Below are 18,332 nucleotides of genomic sequence, written 5' to 3' on the forward strand. Positions count from 1 at the left end.
GATTTCCTCTATCTTCACAAAATAATACATTGCACGTGACTAACCTTCGACCAATTCTGCATAGATTGTCTCGAATTTTCCACGAAGAAAACGAGGTCAATGGACCTTTTTTTCCAAACTATTTTTTCTTTCTTTCTTTTTTTTTACTATATCTTGTGCCCTCTGATCTCTCCTGGGTCATAATTAACTCTCTATCCCCTTGCACTTTGTAGTCTGCAGCTATCCTAATGAAATTTAAAGACCGACTTAAGAATTCTAGTCACAAGCTGAGAAAATGATCATTTTCTTAAAGGGAAATTATTCCGTCGCTGCTCTTTCAATTTTGATGGACTCGACGAATTCTTGTAAAAGAGGACTAATATAAATATTTAAATTATTTTTTTTTTTTTCAATAAAGAATGTTTATTATTCAGATAACTTCAAATATACACCAATCCCTTGAAAAAAGGAAGAATTTTGCAAAATCAAAATTAACCTAATCCAAACCTTGATTTTTTATGAAGGAGATAAATTATTTTTTTTTTCAATTTTTGACTAAAATTATCTCAATTTAGAATTAAAAAATTTTTTTTTTATCTGTATCAGAAAATATAGTTCTTATATTTCAAATTCGTGTGATTGATATTTCAATTGATTAAAATCCTACAGAGGTCTGCACTAATCAGTAGAAAGCGTTTTATTACCGACACTGTCGATAAAGATGAAATCTGACAGATCTTCATGTTACCGACAATTTAATTTTCCTAAATAAAATATTAAATTAAAAATAAAATTTTTTTTTTCCATTTTTCAAAATTTGAAAAAAATATTTTTATCAAAATTTAAATGTTTATAGTTCCCCCTTAAATATATATATATATATATATACATTGCTGTCTCTTTTTTTTCGAATATGTTCTGATTCCTCAATTTTATAAATATATATCTATAGATATTTTCGATTTAAAATTGAAGGAAAAGGATTTCAGCAAAAATTGGCAACACCGAATGACTATATGGCCACCTGGGTCTTTCGGCCAAGTACAGTTTTCTGGAGATTCACTGCCAAAACCGGCAACTATGACCGCCCACCACGAATTCTCTTGTGGGGGCGTACATCGTGCGCAGCATATTTCTCTCGACTAGTTCATGACTACGTGACGAGATTTAAGGGCAAAACGTTCAAGTTTCCACGATTGCCAAGTGCCAACCACTTCCATCCAATTTGGAAGATCTTCTCTTTGCCCCTTCTTCTTCTTCCTCTTCATCTTCTTCTTCTTCATCTTCTTGAGCCACCGAAAAACGAGATATTACGCTACTGCGGTAACCGGATACGTCTAACCAAAAATTGCTTCAAAAATAAGAAATATTTCCTTAATATCGGGGAAAATCGATTCGAAATAGTCAACTTTGCATTTTAAAAAAAGGACGAGGTAAAACTTGAATTGCCAAAGAAGGTAGAAAATTGCTTATTTTAGGAATCATCAAAGTTGGTTTTTTAACGGTTTTTTTGGATTTTTTTAAAAGATATTCCGTAATAATTTTAAGCTTTTTTTTAAAAATCGGTATTTTTTTGAGTTGAAAAAGTGTTACTCATAGCAATGATCATAATTGCCAAGTTTCATAATGATCCGTCAATTTTTTCAACAGTTATAAACGTTTTTTTGGATTTTGTTTTGGGGTTATTCCGTAACAATTTTACACTGTTCTTTTTAAAAATGTATATTTTCATCTTTTCAAAGAGTGTCATTCTATTCAACAATCATAATTAGCAAATTTCAAAACGATTTAGTAATTTTTTTTAAAAGTTATAACTGTTTTTTTTTTTTGGATTTATTTGAGGTTATTCCATAATAATTTTACACTTTTTTTTATTAAATTCGTATTTTTTCCTTTAAAAATGTATCACTTATAGCAAAGATAATAATTACCAAGTTTCATAACGATCCGTTAATTTATTTAAAAGTTATAACTGTTTTTTTGAATTTTTTTTTTTTGGGTGATTCCGTAATGATTTTAGGATTATTTTCTAAATTTGTATTCTTTTGTCTTTAAAGGGTTTCATTCATAGTAAAGAACATAATTACCAAGTTTCATAAAGATCTTTTTATATAATTAAAAATTATAACTGTTTTTTGAATTTTTTTTGAGGTTATTCCGTAACAATTTTACATTTTTTTTCCTAAATTTGTATTTTTTTTACTTTTTAATGGTGTCATTTATAGCATGGAACATAATTACCACGGTTAAATAACGATTCGTTAATTTGTTTAGAAGTTAGAATAGTTTTTTGGTTTTTTTTGGGGTCATTGCGTAATAATTTTTGGCTTTTTTCCTAAATTTGTATTTTTTCGCCTTAAAAGAAAGTTATTCATCGCAAAAAATTTAATTATCAAGTATCAAAATATTACGTTAATTATTTTAGAAGTTATAACCATTTTTTTTTTTTTTATTATTTTTTTGGGGGTCATTCCATATTAATTTTATGCTTTTTTCCTGAATTTATTTCTTTTGCCTTTAAATAACGTCATTTATAGCAAACAACATAATTACCAAGTTTTATAACAATTCGCTAATTTGTTTAGGATTTATCACAATTTTTTGAAATTTTTTGGGGTGATTCCGTAACAATTTTACGCTTATCTTTCTAAATTTGTATTTTTCTGCCTTTAAAGGGTGTCATTCATAGCAAAGAATATAATTATCAAGTTTCAAAACAATCCGTTAATTAGTTTTAAAGTTATAACCGTTTTTTGAATTTTTTCGAGGTTATTCCGTAATAATTGTTCGCTATTTTTTTCATAATTTGTATCTTTCCGGAAGGAAAATATATTAAATATTCTCAGAAACATAATTTCCAAGTTTCATAAAGCTCCGTCCATTTGATTAAAAGTTATAATCGTTTTTTTTTGTGGATTTTTTGGGGTCATTCCATAAAAAATTTACGCTTTCTTTCCTAAATTTGTGTTTTTTCGCTTTTAAAGATTGTTACTTTCTGCAAAGAACATAATTACCAAATTTTTATAAAGATTCTTTAATTTCTTTAGAAGTTATAACCGTTTTTAAAATATTTTTCGGGTAATTCTGTAACAATTTTACTCTTTTTTCTAAATTTGTATCTTTTTGAAATTAAAAAAAAATATCATTTATTGTAAAGAACATAAATACTAAGTTTTATAACGATTAAATAATTTCCATAGAAGTTATAACCGTTTTTTGAATATTTTTTTTGGGTCATTCCGTAATAAATTTACGCTTTTTATCTTAAATTTGTATTTTTTCGAATTTAAAAGATGTTATTCATAGCAAAGAACATAATTGTCAAGTTTCATGAAGATCTGTTAATTTCTTTAGAAGTTATAACCGATTTTTGGATTTTTTTGGGGTCATTTCGTAATAATTTGACTTTTTTTTCCAAAATTTGTATTTTTTTGTCTTTAAAAGGTGTAACTCATAGCAAAGATCATAATTTTTTAAGTTTCAGAACGATTTGTTAATTTGTTTAGAAGTTATAAGTGTTTTTTGGATTTTTTTTGGGGTCATTCCGTAATAATTTTTGGCTGTTTTCCTAAATTTGTATTTTTTCACTTTTAATGAATGTTATTCATCGCAAAGAACATAATTACCAAGTTTTATAACGGTCCATTAACTTCTTTAGAAGTTATAATCGTTTTTTGGATTTTTTTGGGGTTATTCCGTAATAATGTTACGGTTTTTTTCCTGAATTTGTATTTTTTTCGCCCTTCAATAATTTTATTTAATGCAAACTACATAATTACCAAGTTGTATAACGATTTATTAATTTCTGTAGAACTTATAAACGTTTTTTTTTTATTTTTTTTGGGTCATTCCGTAATAATTTTTGGATTTTTTTTCAAAATTTGTATTTTTTCTGTTTTAAAGTATATTATTCGTTGCAAAGAACATATAATTATTAATTTTCATAAGGATTCGTTAATTCTTTGAAAAGTTATAAACGTTTTTTTGGATTTTTTTGGAGTCATTTTGTAATAATTTTACGCTTTTTCTCCTAAATTTCTTTTTTTTTCGCTTATAAATGGTGTTATTCATAGAAAAGAACATAATTACCAAATTTTTTAAGAATTCGTTAATTTCTTTAGAAGTTATAACCGATTTTTGGATTTTTTTTGGGGTCATTCCGTAATAAATTTACGTTTTTTATCTTAAATTTGTATTTTTTCGAATTTAAAAGATATTATTCCATAGCAAAGAACATAATTGTGAGGTTTCATAAAGATCTGTTAATTTGTTTAGAAGTTATAATCGTTTTTTGTTTTTTTTTTTTTTTTTTTGGGTCATTCCGTCATAATTACAAGCTATTTTCCCTTAATTTCTATTTTTCTGTAATAAAATACTGTCACTCATTGCATAAAGAATATAATAAAAAATTATAATTTTACCTCCAAGTTAAATTTGGTGAATGCCACTTTTGTCCATGTACAGTAAATCTCTTATGTCGTCGCCTCATGTGAGCGTACCTCGGATCTGGTTTATCCGGTAAGCCACATCTTTTTGATGACATCTTTTTTTCTGTTTCTTTGTCAATTACCCCAGTAACAGGAATTCCAGCAAAACTCTTTAAAAAATAGAAAAAAAAATTTTAATTTTCAAAAAAATTTATCAATAAATAAAAATATTTATTTATAATTACTTTTTTTTTGTATATAAATTTAAATTTAGAAATCTTTTATTGAATAATAAATCTATACACGTAAATATAACAAAAAAAAATTTGCATACTTAAATTTTGTTACAAAAATCTGATATGGATCTATATATATATACGACACATATTTCGTTCCAACTGATGAACTCGATTTTCATGTAAATTTAATCATGAAGAACGTCGTATATAAGGTTCCAATTCAATTTCATTTAATCTCTATAGTATAAATATAAATCCTCCTAAGTAACTATAGAATTTATGATTCATGTCTAAAGATTGGACATTCAACAATATTGAATAGTCTGCCTTTTGTAAATTTTGTCAAAAAAAAAAAAAAAAAATTCTTAAGATTTTTTATTCTCTTTTTTAATGACAATGTAAGTAGTATTATGATAAAATAATAATAATTATTATTATTATTATTTACACTCTAAAAAAAATTTTAATTCAAGCCTAATTTTTAACGCAAAATACATATGGTCTTAATTTTAAGTGTATAAGTAAAAATAATTATTAAGAATTTTTATAGTAAAATATGTGACACTCCACGAGGGAAGGGACTTTTCGTTAAAAAAAAAAAAAAAAATTAAGGTAACATAACCTAAAATTTTATTTTATTTAAGGTCCCTTCTCTGTAGTGTCACATATTATAATTATTTGATGTAGAGTAAATGCACTAATTACGGCGCGATTCGAGTAAAAACACCTTTGAAATATAGAAAAATTCAACATTTCTATTGACAATTTAAGATTTATTAAACTAAAAGCTAATGTTATTTAGATATTAAAAAAATTAAAACTTAAAAATTAGTTATTTAAAAAAATATGAAAAATTAAAACTACCGTAATTTTCAATTACGGTGAGTTTGTATCAATTACGGTGGTCAAAATTACGTCTATTTTGAAGATACTTTGCCCACCGTAATTAAAGCCAATGGAAAAACTTAAAAATGTTTTAATTACGGCGAGGGAAAAAATTTAATCTCAAATAATTAAATTAATTATTTAATTAATAAATATGCATCTTTATTAGTAATTGTATCAACAAAAAAAAGGTTAAAATATTTTTTTTTTTTAATAATTTTTTGCAGTAGTTATATTAAATGTAATAGTAATAATAGTTATTTTTTAGGCATTCGCCGTAATTGGTGCACTTACCCTAGTAAAAACTTTTTTTTTTTACAAAATTTTTTTTAAATTAAAAATTAGTTTAAATTTAATAATAGAAAAAATTATACAATAATAATAATTATAATATATATATATATACCTGAAAGTCCTTAATGGCATTTCGGAGTTGTTCGTCAGTTCTCAAATTTCCGGTTTCTAGATCACTTTGAGGCAAGTACCCAAATTTCATCAGATAGTTTTGCTGTAAACAGTAAAGAGGAAATTTGATTTTGCAAAATTCAATTACATTTCGAAAATAATACATATATATATATATATATATATATATTAAATAAAGAAAATTTTCAATTCAAAATTTTTTTGTTTATATATAAAAAATGTTTAAAAAAAAAAAAAAAAAAAAATTAAATGCGCACTGTTTTTCCTTTAATGAAAATTCATATAGAGATAAAATTCATTTTCGAGGATAATTATTTCTTGCGTCAAGCGTAATTTTTCATTTCGAAACAATAAATCAAACTGATTGCTTTTCTAATGAAAAAAAAGCTCCAATTTCATTTAATTTTTTTATTCTACTCTATAAAAGTATTTTATTAGATTAAATAAAATGTTACAAAAACAATTTTTTTTCTATATGAAACTATGGCACCTAGTTATCAGCCCCAAGTTAATTTTGAAAAAAATTTATGTTAGCAATAACATAAATAAAGTTAATTTTTTTTTAACTTTTTTAATTAACTTGAGACTGATAACTTGGTGGCAGTTTTAGTTTCATTTTTGTTATTTGTAATTATAATTAAATATTAGTATTATTATTATTATTATTATTATTATTATTATTATTATTATTATTATTATTATTATTATTATTATTATTATTATTATTATTGTTATTATTATTATTATTATTATTATTATTATTATTATTATTATTATTATTATTATTATTATTATTATTATTATTATTATTATTGTTATTATTGTTATTATTATTATTATTATTATTATTATTGTTATTATTATTTTTATTATTATTTTTTAAATTACATTATTTTATTTATTTATTAGAATTTATGTCTTCTATTTGTTTTTTTGGATTTAAAAATTTTTTTTTTTTTTTAACAGCCGGAAGTATTGTAAGGGGTCAAAATTCTCTTCAAAGTTTTTTCCGGGAAAAATCAATGGGATTTCGCAGTAAAACACATGGTAACAATTTTGTCACGTGCAAGCAACATTAGTTGCGCTCAGACTCAATCCCCTGCTTCTAGCTCTTAAAATGTTTCTAAATGCAGAATACATTATACATACTCACACATAAACACGCATTATACATGTCGAATTACATTGTAAAATTTACATAAGTACTTTTCTTGCAATTCGCGCTTGGACGCCTCGAAGAAAACTCAAAAAAACATGACAACTAATGAAAAAAATTTTATCAGAATTTTTTTTTCTTTTTTAAAAAACATCACAAACAAAAGAAATCATTTTTAAAAAATTAAAAAATATATATATATATATAAACTTTTTTTTGTGTAAATATTTTGCCGAAATGAAATATGAATGTGTTGATTTAAAAGAAAATAATTTTTAAGTAACAAAATATTAAGCTTTTATTGATTTTTGATATTAAATAATTTTTACGTGAGAAAATTTTGGGTATTTAAAAATTAACTAATCAGAAATTACAAGGGAAAATTTGAATTTTTTTTTTTGCCTTTAAATTGTGTTATTCAGAGCAAAGAACATAATTACCAAATTTCATAAAGATCTGTTAATTTGTTTAGAAGTTATAACTGTTTTTTTTGGATTTTTTTTTTTTTTTTTTGTCACTCCGTAATGATTTTAGAATTATTTTCTAAATTTGTATTTTTTTGCCTTAAAAGGATGTCATTCATAGCAAAGAATATAATTACCAAGTTTCAAAATAATCCGTTAATTAATTTAGAAGTTATAACCGTTTTTTGAATTTTTTTTTTTGGGTTATTCCGTAACAATTTTACATTTTTTTTCCTGAATTTGTATTTTTTTCACCTTTTAATGGTGTTATTTATAGCATGGAACATAATTACCACGGTTAAATATAACGATTCGTTAATTTGTTTGGAAGTTATAATAGTTTTTTGGTTTTTTTTTGGTCATTCCGTAATAATTTTTGGCTTTTTTCCTAAATTTGTATTTTTTTTGTCTTTAAAGAATGTTTTTCATTGCAAAAAATTTAATTATCAAGTTTCAAAATATTTCGTTAATTATTTTAGAAGTTATAACTATTTTTTTGGATTTTTTTTTTTTGGGTCATTCCATATTAATTTTATGCTTTTTTTCTGAATTTGTTTCTTTTGCCTTTAAATAATGTCATTTATAGCAAACTCCATATTTACCAAATTTCATAACAATTGGTTAATTTGTTTAGAAATTATAACTGTTTTTTGGATTTTTTGGAGGGGTTATTCCGTAATAATTTATCATAAATTATTTTTACTTAACAAATTTTTTAGTTAACGATTTTTTGTCCGAATTTTCGTTTTATTTATTTTCTTTACATGACTTTTTATTTAAAAGAATTTTAATTTAACAGAATTCTCATTCAATCGAATTATATCTGATTCGAATTTTTAAATAACAGAAATTACGATTCACCGAATTTTAAATTTGTCCGAATTTTCAATTGTACGAATTTTTTAAGACACCGAATTTTTATTTGTCCGAAATTACAAATGGGCCAAACAAACAATCGACAAAAAGATATTTGGCGCTAGTTTCAAAAATTGAACAATTAGAAATTATTGAGAAAATCGTGATTGGTCAATTTTTGAAACTAGCGCCAAAATCTTTTAGTCGATTGTTTGTTCCGGTAATTTGTAATTTCGGACAAATAAAAATACGGCGTCTCAAAAATTTATTAATTCGAAAAATTAAAATTCGTCTTAAAAAAAAATTGCATTTTTTTCTCTTTTAAACGGTGTTATTCATAGCAAAGAACATAATTGCCAAGTTTCATAACTATCCGTTAATTTGTTTAGAAGTTATAATCGTTTTTTGACTTTTTTTTGGGGTCATTCCGTAATAATTTTACGGTTTTTTTTCTAAATTTCTATTTTTCGGCTATTAAAAAGTATCATATTGAATATAATTACAACTAATTACAAAGTTTCATGATGATTTGTCAATTTGTTTAGAAATAATAAGTTTTTTGGATTTTTTTTTTGGGTCATTTCGTAATAATTATATACGCTTTTTTCCTTAATTTTTATTTTTTCGATTTTAAAGGGTGACATTTATAGTAACTAATATAATTACCAATTTTTATGACGATCCAGTTATTTTTTCAGAAGTTATAACTGTTTTAAAAAATTTTTTTTTTGGTGTCATTCAGTCATAATTTTACAAGTTTTTCTGAAATTTTTATTTTTTCGCCTTTAGAAAGTGTCGTTTATAGCAAAGAACATAATTACCAAGTTTCATAACGATTCGTTCATTTGTTTTGGAAGTTATAAGCGTTTTTTGGATTTTTTTGGGGTCATTCCGTACTGATAAATCGCTTTTTTTCCTAAATTTGTATTTTTTTGACATTAAAAAGTGAAATTCATAGCAAAAAACACAATTACCAAGTTTCATAACTATCCGTTAATTTGTTTAGAAGTTATAATGGTTTTTTGTTTTTTTTTTTGGGTCATTCCGTAATAATTTTTGGCTTTTTTCCTAAATTTGTATTTTTTTGACATTAAAGAGTGAAATTCATAGCAAAAAACACAATTACCAAGTTTCAAAACTATCCGCTAATTTGTTTAGAAGTTATAACTGTTTTTTGGATTTTTTTGGGGTCATTCCGTAATAATTTTTGGATTTTTTTTCCTAAATTTGTATTTTTTTGTCTTTAAAGAATGTTTTTCATCACAAACAATATAATTACTAAGTTTCAAAATGATCCGTTAATTAGTTTAGAAGTTATAACTGTTTTTTGGATTTTTTTTTTGGGTCATTCCGTAATAAATTTCCGCTTTCTTTTCTAAATTTGTAATTTTTTGATTTTTAAGGATTGTATTCATTGTAAAGTACATAATTACCAAGTTCTATAACGATCTGGTAATTCCATTAGAAGTTATAATCGTTTTTTGAATTTTTTTCGGGTCATTCCGTAGTAATTTTACGCTTTTTTTTCTAAATTTGTGTTTTTTTGTCTTTAAAGAGAATTAGTCTTAGCAAAGAACATAATTAGCAAGTTTCATAACAATCTAATAATTTGTTTAGAAGTTATAACCGTTTTTTGAATTTTTTTTTTATGGTCATTCCGTAATAAATTTACTCTTTTTATCTTAAATTTGTATTTTTTCGAATTTAAAAGATGTTATTCATAGCAAAGAACATAATTTGTCAAGTTTCATAAAGATCTGTTAATTTCTTTAGAAGTTATAATCGGTTTTTGGATTTTTTTGGGGTCATTCCGTAATAATTTGACTTTTTTTCCAAAATTTGTATTTTTTTGTCTTTAAAAGGTGTAACTCATAGCAAAGATCATAATATTTTAAGTTTTAGAACGATTTGTTAATTTGTTTAAAAGTTATAAGTGTTTTTTGGATTTTTTTGGGGTTATTCCGTTATAATTTTTGGCTTTTTTCCTAAATTTGTATTTTTTTGTCTTTAAAAAATGTTTTTCATCACAAACAATATAATTACTAAGTTTCAAAATGATCCGTTAATTAGTTTAGAAGTTATAACTGTTTTTTGGATTTTTTTTTTGGGGTCATTCCGTAATAATTTTACGCTTTTTTTTCTGAATGTGTATTTTTTGGTTTTAAAGGTTGTCAATCATAGCAAAGAACACAATTACCAAGTTTCATAACAATCTGTTAATTCGTTAGGAAATTATAATCGTTTTTTGATTTTTTTTTTTTGGGTCATTCCATAACAATTATACGCTTTTTTTTAAATTCATATTTTTCTGTAAATAAAGAATATGAGTCATTGTAAAGAACATAATTAAAAAAAAAAACAAAAACAAATGTCAATTCATGAATTAAATATATATAGATTTGTAAAATTTACAATTTCATGTCTCGTTGATCGATAGCATATAATGAGTGTCTGATGACTTTCATTGGTTGCGGTTGGATTGTTAGCAATGTAAATGACGATGATATCAAATGATAATGTCAAGTTGAAAACAAACGAGGCGACCTGGTTCTCCTACTTCCGGAAACATTATCTCTTCGTTTCCTACCGTTTTCGCGCTGTATAGCTATCGCGCGACACTAAAGTTTGATAACACGATTATAAACAAAGAAAATTTCTTTCTCTCTCCAACTAAATCTTATGCCATAATTTTTGTGCGCCAGTATAAAGATGTTTTGGAAAAAAAAAACAAATTTCACACACTAATTAAATTTTTCTTAAAAAATTACCTTTAATTAAAAAAATTCTAATTTAAAATAAAAAAAGTTTATTTTGGCTTTTAATGAAGATTAATTTTTTTTTTAATGTAATTATACAACGAATTGAATGACCCATTTTAAGCCGCTTGTATTTACAATCTCAGATTGGACAAATTTCTATCCTGTTTACTGGAGAAAAATAACTGAATTGCTCTCTCTCTCTCTCTCTCTCTTACGATTCGAAAGACGTTTATCTTGGAAAGCAAAGCTTATTGAATCGATAAATGCTCCGGAGATTATTTCTCAATGCAGTGAAAAGTGTCCAATAAAAAAAAGAGAAGAGAAGAAATTAAAGCGAAGAACCGAATATATATATATATATTTTTTTCTCCTTCCTATTTCTTTTATACTGTGGGACGTTCGCCAATAACTGGAGAGACAATATATATATTTTTTTCTTTTTGAAAGAAAAAGAAAATATCAATTTTTAAAGGAGAAAAGTATTGAAATTTTTTAAAATCACAAAAAAAAAATGTCAATAATTTGAAGTGAGGTTGTTCAGTTTTGCAGGGAAGTAAATGCCTCATTTTGCCCTCTCTAGTGCTTTGTCAGTGTCAGCAACATGGCAATTTTGTATTAAAGTCTCTTAACGAAGACCAATTCAATATCATCGAGTCACTTGACCCTCTTGGCCTAGTTTCCTTTTGGTCCCATGACCCTTGTCCTACTCCTCGTGAGGAAGGAAGCAGGTTGATTTAGAAGAGAAACACAAGTCCAGCAAATTCTCTCTCTCTCTCTCTCTCTCTCTCTCTCTCTCTCTCTCTCTCTCTCTCTCTCTCTCTCTCTCTCTCTCTCTCTCTCTCTCTCTCTCTCTCTCTCTCTCTCTCTCTCTCTCTCTCTCTCTCTCTCTCTCTCTCTCTCTCTCTCTCTCTCTCTCTCTCTCTCTCTCTCTCTCTCTCTCTCTCTCTCTCTCTCTCTCTCTCTCTCTCTCTCTCTCTCTCTCTCTCTCCTCTCTCTCTCTCTCTCTCTCTCTCTCTCTCTCTCTCTCTCTCTCTCTCTCTCTCTCTCTCTCTCTCTCTCTCTCTCTCTCTCTCTCTCTCTCTCTCTCTCTCTCTCTCTCTCTCTCTCTCTCTCTCTCTCTCTCTCTCTCTCTCTCTCTCTCTCTCTCTCTCTCTCTCTCTCTCTCTCTCTCTCTCTCTCTCTCTCTCTCTCTCTCTCTCTCTCTCTCTCTCTCTCTCTCTCTCTTTCGGAAAACCCTCGGGTTGCGTTCCAATTTGCAACCATGTATAACCCTTTCCTATTTTTGTTCGAGTACTCTTTTGACATAACGATTTCAAAACCCACATATAGACATATATAAATATCTTTGTAGAATTTCTCAAAAGAAAAAAAAAAAAAAAATTCCAAAAGAATACTCTCCCTTTTTTTTCTCTCTTGTTACAAATTATTATTAGTTTAAAGATTTATTGCTTCCAAAAAATAAGATAAATCTCTCAAGTTATCGGAACCATTACTCTAGTCTCAACTCTACGAATAATATGAGGAAGCGAGAAAAATGGTTAAAATTAATTTTTGTTACAATTTTTTTTATTTCATAGAATTTTATAAGATATAGAATTTTCTATTAGCCAAATTTATAATTGTAGGAACTATTATTTGGACAAAAATTTTAATTAAACTAATTTTCTAAATTAAGGAATAATAACCGAAAATTTTACTTCAAAAAATGTTTATTTAATGGAATTTTTATTTTTTTTTAAATTTCTATTTTTTGCATTTCAATTTAACATGATTCAAAGAAATTTTTTATTATAATTTTCATTGAAGTTATAACTATATGTTTTGGTAATTATATTTTTTGCCATGAATCTATAAAATGCGAAAAAATACAAATTTAGGGAAAAAAGTGTAAATTTATTATGGAATGACCCAAAAAAAAAAAAAATCAAAAAACGGTTATAACTTCTAAAGAAATTAACGAATTCTTATAAAACTTAGTAATTATGTTCTTTTCTATGAATAACACCATTTATAAGCGAAAAAAAAGAAATTTTGGAAAAAAAAACGTAAAATTATTACAAAATGACCCCAAAAAAAATCCAAAATAACGGTTATAACTTTTAAAAGAATTAACGAATCCTTATGAAACTTAATAATTATATATTCTTTGCAACGAATAATATACTTCAAAGCCGAAAAAATACAAATTTTGAAAAAAAATCCAAAAATTATTACGGAATGACCCCAAAAAAATCCAAAAAACCGGTTATAAGTTCTACAGAAATTAATGAATCGTTATACAAGTTGGTAATTATATAGTTTGCATTAAATAAAATTATTAAATGGGGAAAACAATACAAATTCAGGAAAAAAACCGTAACATTATTACGGAATGACCCCAAAAAAATTCAAAAAATAGTTATAACTTCTAAAGAAATTAACGGATCGTTATGAAACTTGGTAATTATGTTCTTTGCGATAAATGACAATCAAATATAGCAAATTGATACAAATTTAAGGATAAAAGCGTAGAATTAGTATGGAATGACCCAACAACAAAATCGAAAAACTGTTATAATTTCTTAACAAATTAACAAATCATTATTAAACTTGGTAGTTATGATCTTTGTTATGAATAACATTCTTTGAAAGCGAAAAAATAAAAATTAAAGGAAAAAATCGTAAAACTAATACAGAATGACCCAAAACAATTTTTAAAAATAGTTATAACTTCTAAAAAAAAATTATCAGATCGTTAAAAAAAACACCTTTTATAGTCGTAAAAATACAAATTTAAGAAAAAAAGAATAAAATTATTACGGAATGACCCCAAAAAAATCCAAAAAAACGGTTATAACTTTTAAACAAGTTACCGGATCTTTGTGAAACTTGGCAATTATGTTCTTTGCTGAAAATGACACCCTTTTAAAATGAAAAAATACAAATTCAGAAAGGAAAGCATAAAATTGTTACGGAATAACCCCCAAAAAAATTCAAAAAATGTTTATAATTTCTAAACCAATTAACAGATTGTTTTAAAACTTGGTAATTATATTCTTTGCTATGAATGACATCCTTTAAAGGCAGAAAAAGACAAATTTAGAAAATAATCCTAAAATCATTACGGAATGACCAAAAAAAAAAAAAAAATTCAAAAAAAAATTGTTATAACTTCTAAACCAATTAACGGATTGTTTTGAAACTTGGTCTTAGCAAAGAACATAATTAGCAAGTTTCATAACAATCTAATAATTTGTTTAGAAGTTATAACCGTTTTTTAAATTTTTTTTTAGGGTCATTCCGTAATAATTTTACGCTTTTTATCTTAAATTTGTATTTTTTCGAATTTAAAAGATGTTATTCATAGCAAAGAACATAATTGTCAAGTTTCATGAAGATCTGTTAATTTCTTTAGAAGTTATAACCGATTTTTGGATTTTTTTGGGGTCATTTCGTAATAATTTGACTTTTTTTTCCAAAATTTGTATTTTTTTGTCTTTAAAAGGTGTAACTCATAGCAAAGATCATAATTTTTTAAGTTTCAGAACGATTTGTTAATTTGTTTAGAAGTTATAAGTGTTTTTTGCATTTTTTTTGGGGTCATTCCGTAATAATTTTACAATTATTTTTCTAAATTTGTGTTTTTTTGTCTTTAAAGAGAATCAGTCTTAGCAAAGAACATAATTAACAAGTTTCATAACAATCTAATAATTTGTTTAGAAGTTATAACCGTTTTTTGAATTTTTTTTTTAGGGTCATTCCGTAATAAATTTACGCTTTTTATTTTAAATTTATATTTTTTCGAATTTAAAAGATGTTATTCATAGCAAAGAATATAATTGTCAAGTTTCATAAAGATCTGTTAATTTGTTTAGAAGTTATAACCGGTTTTTGGATTTTTTTGGGGTCATTCCGTAATAATTTGACTTTTTTTTCCAAAATTTGTATTTTTTTGTCTTTAAAAGGTGTAACTTATAGCAAAGATCATAATTTTTTAAGTTTTAGAACGATTTGTTAATTTGTTTACAAGTTATAAGTGTTTTTTGAATTTTTTTGGGGTCATTCCGTAATAAATTTACGCTTTTTATCTCAAATTTGTATTTTTTTGTCTTTAAAGAATGTTTTTCATCACAAACAATATAATTAATAAGTTTCAAAATGATCCGTTAATTAGTTTAGAAGTTATAACTGTTTTTTGGATTTTTTTTGGGGTCATTCCGTAATAATTTTACATTTTTTTCGAAATTTTCATTTTTTTTTATTTTAAAGCATGTTTGTCTTGAAAATAAAATAATTACCAAGTTCTTTAACGATCCTCTAATTTATTTAGAAGTTTTAACCGTTTTTTTGAATTTTTTTTATTTTTGGTCATTCCGTAAAAATTATACGCGAAATACATCAAAATGTTTCGAAAAAGTACAATCTACTTTTTCATTTAGAAATAGGCTAAAAAATTTTTCTAGCTGTATATTTTGAAAAATTCTATATCATAATTGCTTCTGATTCATTTTTATTGGCAAAAATTCTCTTTTTTTGCAATAGTCTATATTTTTCTCACGGTAAAAAGAAAAATGAATAGGAAAAAAGAAATATTTTTATTTTTAACAAAAAGTTATGCCATTAATCTAATTTAACAACAAATCTAGATAGAAATAAAAAAAAAAAAAAAAAAAAAAAGAAAAATAACGAAGGTCCAACATTTTCTCGACATGTGTCAGATGTGTTTTCTTTTATTAATTCTGGAATGGACCCAAGTTTCTTTAAAGATAAGACCTCGAAAGCTGTGTATCGACCCGTAAATGGCTTTGTACGAGATAAAATTACGTGGCAGTCGCACGTGCAGACACGTGACCAATGCAGATCCGGTATTACTGTTGACCAAACAGGGGGGGGGGGATTTAAAAAGAAGCTCACAGAAGACTTGTGCTAGTAACCATAAAAGAGCGACTTTGTTGCGGCAATATCAAAATGCACCAGGTGCATAATCTGTTTTCCTATAAATGTTGTGTGCGCGACACAAAATGACGCTTCCGCTATTAACCAACAAAAGTATCGTAAATTTAATGAAAATTTTATTGTTTGTTTGTAAATCTATATAAAAACGATATTTTACTTTTGTTTCCATATGGGTCATTCCATGTGAAGAGTAACCAACCTAAGATTTATGTTTTAGACATATGGAAAGTAAAATATAGGTTAATTATTTTTGACATGGAATGACCCATATAGCTGTATTAGTATTTTAGTTCTGCTTTTAATCTCAAAGCAAAAAATTGACGTGGAACGACCCATATATCTATATTAGTATTAAATAGGAATATAACCTAAAAATTCAAGGTATAGGGCAAGCATAACCTCAAAATTCAAGAAATTATGTCAAACATAACCTCAAAAATCAAGGGCGTAGGTTTTTAAGATTCAAAGTCTTAATTCAAACATAACCTCAAAATTCAAAATTATAAGTCAAACATAACCACGAAATTCAAGGAAATAGGTCAAACATAACCTCAAAAATCAAGGTCGTAGGTTTTTAAGATTCAAAGCCTTAATTCAAACATAACCTCAAAGTTATAAGTCAAACATAACCTTGAAATTCAAGGAAATAGGTCAAACATAACCTTAAAAATTCAGGGACATAGGTCAAAGGACCGTTGGGTTCAAGACTACGTCCGATAAACATAACCTCAAATTCCCTATTAATCAAGAAACGAACATAACCTTTAAAATTTAGATAAAATTTTAATAATTTTAATATTTGCAATTCTTCAAAAAAAAAATTAAACCTTAAAGTGGAAAATAATGGGTTGTGCCCTACCCCCTCCCCCCCCCCCCTTCAAGTATATATTAATCAATCAAAAAGACGCGCTGATTATGAGAGAAAATATTTTCTTCCGATGTTGGATGGGTAATTATCAACCCCTTTTTCTTCTTACGCTGTGTTTACTGAAGACTCAAAGGAGCTCCTCTACAGATTCTATTAAATATCGTTAAATTATGGAAAACTACATCAAAGTTAAGAGAGTGAGAGAGAAAAGGAAAAAAATAACCAAGAATTGCAAATATTTCCCTTTATGAAGATACACTTTCATCCTAAAACAAAAAAAAAAAAAAAAAAAAAGAATTGCGAACAAAATTCCGATGGATGTTGTTTTAAATATTTTTTTACCCCATTTATGAATTTTTAAAATTATAATTTTTCTTTTTTTTCATTTTAAAAATAGTTTACATTTCGTAAATATTTTTGTAAAGAAATTAAAAAAAAATTTTTTTAATTAGTTTCTGTCCAGACAAATATCCCACGAGTTTGTTGTTTTTTTTTTTCTTGAGGTTTTCTATAAATAACGCATCGGCGAACAATTTTTAATTGGCTGAATCCATTACTGCTGTAAATCGATCGTGTGAATTGTATAAAAATTAGCAGATTTTTTTCTTTTTTACATTCTCATCACATGAGAAGGTTTTACTTTAATAAATATTTTATTAAACAAAAACCAAATTGAGATAATTGTTTAAAGAAAGAGTTATTATAAAACTAAAATTAGAGAATCGTGTCAAGTATATATATAATCTATATTCCGATTTGTTTGAGAATTCTTTTTTATCCGAACTTTGACCTCGAGTGTTACTGAACCGCAAAGAGAAAGCGAGTAGCAAAAGAAACTTTGTAAATTTATTATAAAAAAAAAAAAAAAAAAAAAAAATGTCGAACGTTTTAAATTAAAGTTAATTTCAAAAATTTTCCGAGTTTGGTATGGTAATCCCCTTCTAAAAATTAATTCTAAAAATCTAAAACTAATATTATCAATTATAATTTAATTTATTAGAATATTATTACATATTAAATGATAATAATGAAAATTATATATGTTTACAGGCCTCCGATTATACGACTTTTTTCAAAAATACGACTTTTATCGACTTATTTTAATAAAATGTGACATTTTTTTTTACATTTGAAAAAAAATGTAAATAAAATACATTTTTTTAGTATAAAATGTAGATCTTCTTCAGATCTTCTTCAATTCAATTATTTAACAAATTTTCAACTAAAAAGATTCTTCACTAAATTAATTATTTTTAATAATTTTAATGAAATACATCACAAATTCAATTATATATCAAAATTCTTTTTCAATTAAAATTTTTATGAAATTTAACAATTG

General features: G+C 25.4%; 1 protein-coding gene across 1 annotated transcript in view; it reads right to left on the reverse strand.

The window, feature by feature from the left end:
• Nucleotides 1–18,332, reverse strand: part of LOC127291585 (matrix metalloproteinase-2) — a 153,115-nt gene that overhangs the window by 75,739 nt on the left and 59,044 nt on the right. Inside the window, exons 2-3 of the mRNA XM_051320781.1 lie at nt 5,937–6,038; nt 4,401–4,576 (exon numbers count right to left, since the gene is read on the reverse strand). Of these exons, the coding sequence (XP_051176738.1) occupies nt 4,401–4,576; nt 5,937–6,038 (278 nt within the window). The remainder of the gene's footprint in view (nt 1–4,400; nt 4,577–5,936; nt 6,039–18,332) is intronic.

This window comes from Leptopilina boulardi, unplaced genomic scaffold, assembly GCF_019393585.1.
Source record: "Leptopilina boulardi isolate dan_hultmark-lab unplaced genomic scaffold, ZJU_Lbou_2.1 LbouV2_144, whole genome shotgun sequence".
NCBI classification, from domain to species: domain Eukaryota; kingdom Metazoa; phylum Arthropoda; class Insecta; order Hymenoptera; family Figitidae; genus Leptopilina; species Leptopilina boulardi.